Source organism: Juglans microcarpa x Juglans regia, chromosome 4S (genome assembly GCF_004785595.1).
Source record: "Juglans microcarpa x Juglans regia isolate MS1-56 chromosome 4S, Jm3101_v1.0, whole genome shotgun sequence".
NCBI lineage: Eukaryota > Viridiplantae > Streptophyta > Magnoliopsida > Fagales > Juglandaceae > Juglans > Juglans microcarpa x Juglans regia.
The window spans coordinates 23,568,004-23,575,079 of NC_054601.1; the positions used below are offsets into that span (position 1 = coordinate 23,568,004).

General features: G+C 36.8%; 1 protein-coding gene across 1 annotated transcript; it reads right to left on the bottom strand.

The window, feature by feature from the left end:
• Positions 1 to 2,389: 2,389 nt before the first annotated feature.
• LOC121261873 (squalene epoxidase 3-like) lies at positions 2,390 to 6,317 on the bottom strand. The gene is made up of 8 exons (XM_041164281.1): positions 5,824 to 6,317; positions 5,109 to 5,220; positions 4,742 to 4,916; positions 4,382 to 4,550; positions 3,949 to 4,167; positions 3,507 to 3,782; positions 3,053 to 3,331; positions 2,390 to 2,885 (listed from the first exon to the last, which is right to left on the bottom strand). Exons 1-8 carry the CDS (start codon positions 6,076 to 6,078, stop codon positions 2,748 to 2,750), a joined length of 1,623 nt encoding a protein of 540 aa, XP_041020215.1. The 5' UTR covers positions 6,079 to 6,317; the 3' UTR covers positions 2,390 to 2,747.
• Positions 6,318 to 7,076: the final 759 nt, after the last annotated feature.

Sequence of the window (7,076 nt, forward strand, 5' to 3'; positions counted from 1 at the left end):
GTGAAATGATGGGTTGTTTTGTATGATGTGTGGGGTGTGGGGTGTGGGGTGTGGGGTGTCCACAGTGGCTGATCTGTAGAATTACTCATGCTAAAAGGCAGGATGGTTTTAGCAGAAGAAAAAAACATGGAGAGAAAACTAATCACTGCAAAAGCCACCCATTGTTGCCTATACGTACACCAGTGATATAAGCACATTTAGCTTTCAAAAGTCCAGCTATGATCGTACTAGTTTTGAGTACACAATATCCCAAGGCAAAGAATCTCTAGCCTCATCATTCGCTGCCACTACCTCTAAGGGTATTATTTTTGTTAAAAGAGGCTAAGTTGTGGATGCTCCAAATGAAGCCGTGTTAAAGTCAAATCATTTTAAAAATTCTCATGAATGATCAACCTCAAAGAAGCTGAATCGAGGTAAGTTTGTTCCTATTTGTCATTGTTCGAATATCGTTAAAGGTTCTACCTGCTACTGCGGTAGAGACAAACAGATCATTTATCTGGTCAAGTAAGAGTGTCACTTGATAAAGATTTTGTAATTGAAACTTGCTTGTAATTAATTTTCAAATAATATGACTTTTCTGGATTTGGCTATCCCGTAGGGTTTTACCTTTAAAGAGTTCTTTAAAGGGTTTCCATTCGTTACCAATTTTGGTGTTATGAAATTTATATGCAATTTATTTACTCTACGTTGTTGCTTTATTATTAAATAATTGCATGGTTGACAACTAACCAATTTATTAAGCGAATTGGTAGATCTTTGTGTTACGATGCAAGGGTAATTTAGTAATTTCAATTGGTATCAAAAAGTGGTTTACTCATTCGAGTGTGATTCGTGTCCCTATGTAAATTATGTCATCGTTATATGTCTCGCCACACTTTGATGGGAAAAATTATGCTTATTGGAAAGTTCATATGAGAGTTTTCCTTAAGTCTTTGGATGAACGTGTGTGGTATGCAGTTGAACGAGGATGAACTAAGCCTGAGACATCTCTTGATGCTTGGACTAGAGATGAGATCAACAACTCTAACTAGAATAGTAAAGGACTTAACACTATTTTCATGATTGTATCTTCCGATGAATTTAAAAGAATCTCAATATGTGAGATTGCAAAATAAGCATGGGATATTTTAGGGGTTACACATGAAGGCACAAGAATTGTAAAAAAAACTTGAAATTGTAGATGTTAACCTCAAAATTTGAAGAGATTAAAATGTTGGAAGATGAGAGTTTTAATGATTTTTATGCTAAACTTAATGATATTTTGAATTCCAAGTTTAATCTCGATGAGAATGTGGAGAATTCAAGGGTCGTGAGAAAGATTTTAAGGTCTTTATTTAAAAGATTTTGCCCAAAAGTTACAGCCATTAAGAAGATCAAGGATTTGGATGCTATTAAGATTGAATAACTAGTCAGTTCCTTACAAACATATGAGTCATCTCTTCCTAAAACAAGAAAAGGTAAGTCTATTAGTTTAAAAATTGTGGAAGAAGATCGAGATGATTTTTCTGATGAAGAAAATTTGAACGATGAGGATATGGATCTCATTGCAAGGAAATTCAAAAAGTTCTTATTTAACAAGAAAGACTAGTGGAAATCCTGCAAAGAAAAGTTATAAAGAAAAATGGAATAAAGAAAAATTTGAGAAAAATGACAAAATACAGTGTCATGAGTGCTCCGGCTATGGTCACATTAGGGTGGACTGCCCAAACTTTAATAAAAATAAGTGAAAATATTAAATGTCACACTTAGTGACAGTTTAGAATTTGAAAATTCTGTTTCGTCGCCTGATAATGAAAATTCCTTTATGGTTTTTACCACTGTTGTTGATGATTTTTCTGAAATTGTGATAACAAAATCTGAAAGTGAATATGATGAAAGTGACTCGGATGCAGCTTTTGTTGATGCTGACCATGAGCTGAGTATACAAGAAGCTTATAATGATTTATGTGAAGAAGTGATCAAGCTAAAAAAATTAAACAAGAAGTTGTACAATAAACTTACAGTTGTGGAGAATGAAAAGAACAATCTTTCAGAAACACTGAAAATTTCTGAAGTTGAAATATTAAGGTTTAAGACTCAAAAGGATGAACTGGAGAAGGAACTGAAAAATTTTCAAGAGTGCCAACAAAAATCTGCAACTTAGAAATTGAATGAGATATTAAGCTTTCAAAAATCCAGATTTGGTCGTACTGGTTTGGGGTACACAACTTCTCAAGGCAAATAATCTCTAACCTCATCATCCACTGCCAATACCTCTAGGGGTATTATCTTTGTTAAAAGAAGCCAGATTGTGGATGCTCCAAATGAAACCGTGTCAAAGTCAAATCATTCTAAAAATTCTCATGAAGGATAAACCTCAAAGAAGTTGCTCAAAGAAGTTGAACCAAGATAAGTTTGAAAGTAAATTTGTTCCTATTTGTCATTAGTAAACCCCATAACATAGTTATCTAGATTCTCTGGCGAAATTTGCTTTTTTCTTTATTAAAGGAGTTTCTTTAGAATTTCTATAAGTTAAAGAGCAAATGCATAATTTTGAGTTCTAACAGAATGATTTTGTTCATATAGTTACTGCAGTTTATAGCGGTCACAATGTATAAACAATTATGCCATGCCATCTAGTGGAAGTATCAAGGATTCAAGATACATTAAATTCCATCAATTCCCCCTACCCACCCCCTTTTGTTTGTATACATATATTTGCTTGCTTCTGATGACTCTGTTTTTACTCGACTGCAACAAAGCCTCAGCTACTTGATCTCTGCCATATCCTTTTGGATGTCTTGCTTGATAGGAGGAGCTCTATAGTATGCTGAAACGGTTGCAGGGAAGAACATCTGTCTCACTCCTTCTGCCTTGATAATGGGAAATATTATACTGGATGCACTCTGAAAAGTACAAAAATTGTTCAGCAGGCATTGGAGGGGATATTTATTTATACAGATGAGGTTATTAATTCATGCCTATAGATGTAAAAACAAAAAGAAAAAAGGATAGAATAACTATTTGGAATTGGCATTCTACAAAAAAAAAAAAATTGATGTGGAATACGCACCGAAATCAACCTAGCTCCAATCCACATGCCTTTGGGTGAAGGAAATGGTAGTAGCAGACGACCAACACCATATATTGCAACCGCAAAGAAATGGAGAACTAAATTTAATGGACGTGGGTTTAGACCAGAGAGTAAAGCTACCGGTCCTGTTGAAAATATGCCTCCAAGGCTTAAATAGTCAAAACATGCTTGGCGCATCTCCTTCCTTGCCTGATCAGGTGAAGAAGAAAACACCTTGTAGAGGGCACCAGCCAGAGTATTTATTGTAGACGCCACCGGCTATAATAACAAACCATATCATACAACAATGTTAGTGTGAATTAACATCCCTTGGACATTAAAAGGTTCCTTGACTTTTACCAACAACGGAAAGAACACTTTGCCATCCAATTCTACTAGCACCACATGAATAAGCAATACATGCGGCAATACACTTTTTGTTCTAGAGAGTTACCTTTCGCAAGGTGTAAAAGGATTCAAGATACTTGGACAATGAAGGTGCATCATTCAGGTCACTCAGTGGCTTAAGAAGATCTCGGAGTATGACAATATCGGAAAGTGCCACAGTCATCCCACCACCAGTTAGAGGATGCCGCATGTTGAAAGCATCACCCATTAGAAGGGCTCCGGGAGTAGGAAGTGGATCCGCTGGCATGCTTCTATTTGGCATGGTTCTAATATTTCCTTTATCAACTGCAGATATGAAGGCCTCCTTAAGCTCAGCTGGAATCTGTAATTGAAATTCTCTAGATTAATCCAAGGTGCAGGAACAGAGTTCTTGTTGAAGCCAACGCAAAAAAAGGATGAAAAATACCAAATACAGTACTAGTAGTACTGCCATTGGAATTGAGTCGTGGACTTCAAAATCAAAGATCCTTTCCAAAAAAAACAGATACCTGTGGAGCCACCGCCGTTTTCAAATAGTTGGCCATTTCGCCATTAGCAACAGAAGGTAATTTCTGACCAGGTACATCAACCAAACAGCGAACCTCAGTACTACTGATTGGATAAAACAAGATGGGTGAAGGGTCGGCTAAAATGACATGTCCATGATTTGCAAATGGAAGTTCACAGTTCTCCAAGACTAAACCCACAAAACAAGATTGCACCTCTACCTGTTGAAAAATATTAGTTTTCCACAAGTCAGTCTCAATATAGAATGGAGCAAGAATGCATATGCCCAACCGCAAAAAAGTAGATGTGTATGCAAAAAAAAAAGTAGATATATATTATAACTGTCCAAATATGATCAGTGAACAATTCTCAACTCAACTCTAACTGCACCAGGCAAACTGTAACTATTAGAGAGTTCCAAGATGGTAACTTCACCTTAGGGCTACAAAGAGAGCGGCGCAGATTTGAGAAGCAACCATCACACACAATTGTAAGAGGAGCATAAGCTTTATGTTCTTGGCCATCCTTCGTTTTGTACTGAACCCCCTTAATGGTCCCATTTCCTTCAAGCAGGGATGTAACTGTACCTTGTTTCAATTGCACACTGAACATGGACGTAACTATGTGCTTAGTACAGTGCAAACCTTGAAGACCAAATTCAAGAAAAGTGGAATGTGCACCAGGAATCCAGGACAAAGCAATATTTTAACAAGCTACAGTGTAGGAGATTCATGGAGCAAGGATAGCATAAAAATTTACTACGCTAAGTTGAAAGTAAGCAGCAAGAGATAATACTTGGGAAGAGTGGTAGCTTTTTCTCTCATCCTTTGTATAAAACGCCCGTTGTGGAAGCTCCTTCCAGCCACATCTGAATGAAACTTTTCCAAAGGGTAAGACAGTCTAGCATTTTTCCCATCCTTGAAGAGAGCATATCCAACCACTCGCTGAGCATCAATTTCCTCGACGCAATCTGATATCCAAGCACAATTGTGTCACCAATACACAACAAAATCAATACTAAGTAATCATTATACCAACGCCAACAAATTCTCCTTGGAACAAGAGTCAGTTCACAACCATGTTTGCAGTCATCCTTAAAAAGGTTTTATTGTACTTGAAGGATACAGGAAATTACAATAACGATGTGAACTTCCAAGCATACCTTCAAGGCCTAATTCAATTAGTTTTAGGTATCCCCCAGGCTGCAGAAGTTCACCGACAATTCGGTCTGGCTCTGTCAAGTCTCTTTCAATCACATGAACCCGTCTTCCGTCCTGCAATTAGTCGCAAAAAAATTTAGATTCCACTTGTAAAAGGAAATAAATCAACAATGTCAAGGTAAGTGGTTGTTGAGGGGTGATATTGCAGGTAAAGTAGGCAACTTTAAACACAAGAACTTCGTAACACGGTTTACATCTATTATGTCTAGTAAATCACGGGAAATCATTAATAATTAGATGCTGCAACATGCGATAAAACTCCAATACTGGTAAATCTTAAATCACTTGTGAGGTGGCTGTCACCTCCCTTGAAACACTATGAATTCAGTCAATTCCTATTGATTAAACTATTTAATACAATTTTCTATTATCATTGCACTTGTGTAATTTACTTCCACACATATTCACCGACCCAGATTCCCAATAAAATAAGAGTATGCGAAAATTAATTAAAAAAAATTATTTTCAAGCCTTGATGCCAGATTCCTGAATTTGATCAGTGCCTATATATATGCTATCCAGAATTCTCTGGTTTCATAATACCGGAAATTTCAAAACACCCACCAATTTTCATACCCATGCAAAAAGAATTCAAGTCGAGAATTTTCAAATTTTAGAAGTTCTTTATTGTCTTGAGAAAAAAAAAGAAACAATTACCTTGCCGAGGGTGTAAGCGAGGGCGGCACCCGCTACACCGGCGCCGACGATGATAACGTCAGTGCCAGAGCCCTCCAATGGGCGAGATTCTCCATTGCTAAAGCTCTGTTTCGCGCATTCTTCCGGAAAACTCTTCATCTTGAGCTGTTTCTTGTTGGCATTGCTACAATTCCAACGACGGAGAGAGTAGAGAAGAACGAAGCCGAACAGGGAGGCAAAGAAGGCCCAGAGCACGTGCTGGTCGATAGCCATCATTGTCGTCAGCGGGATGAAACAATGAGACCCAGATGAAGAAAAAGAGGAAGAACAAATGGGTTGGGTCAAATCCTCCGTTTCACCCTCTACCCTGCTCGCAATACCTGCTCTTGTTCTGGTTCTTCTACTTAATATGGATGTAGGTGGTGAGAATTTATGGTGTAGAACAAGAGAGAATTTAGGAGGCAACGAGGCTTTATAGAGAGAGATTACAACGCAGCGGTGGTGAAGAAGAAATTGTATTCACTGTGAATGTAAATGTGCATGTGAATGGGTGGATTTATAGGAGCAAACCGTTAACTTGGGATTGTGGTGGCATTGTGGTGGGTATGAAATGTCTGACTGCCTCATAAGGGACCTTGGAATTGGTTACTGTCTTTTTGCGCTTCCTCTTGAGTTTCTTTCTTCAAACTCATTAAATAAGTTTAAAGTAGGAGGAATACAGGGTTGTCTTTGTGGTAAATTCCCTCTAATTCAGGTCTTTAATATTGACCCCAAAAAGTATGCATTTATGAGACATGGACCGACTCTACATAACTAGGGAACATTATAGGCTAGTTTGGTTTACTAAATGAGCTTGCTATACCTGATTAAGATCATGCTTTTTTAGTGGGTTGTTAAATATTTATTGCAAAGCATAGCTTCATATATATATATATATATATATCTTGCTTTTTAGTGGGTTGTTAAATATTTATTGGCTGCACTCGTAAACAAATTAATTCTTTTTCAAATAAATTAATGTCTCTATTATAACATCAAAAAAAACAAAAAAAAGAATAATACACGTAGCAAAGCGACTTCCTTCTTCAAAAGTGTGACTATCATGTAAGTAGCAATGCTTTAAACAGTGATAAATACCATATAATTAATTTATATTTATATCTATAAAAATTGAAGTCCTAAAATCTTAAAAACAACAATTTTAAACAACATTAGTAATCCAGCATTAAGGCACCGTCATGGTTGCTATCAACGATATATCTTAAGAGTAATAT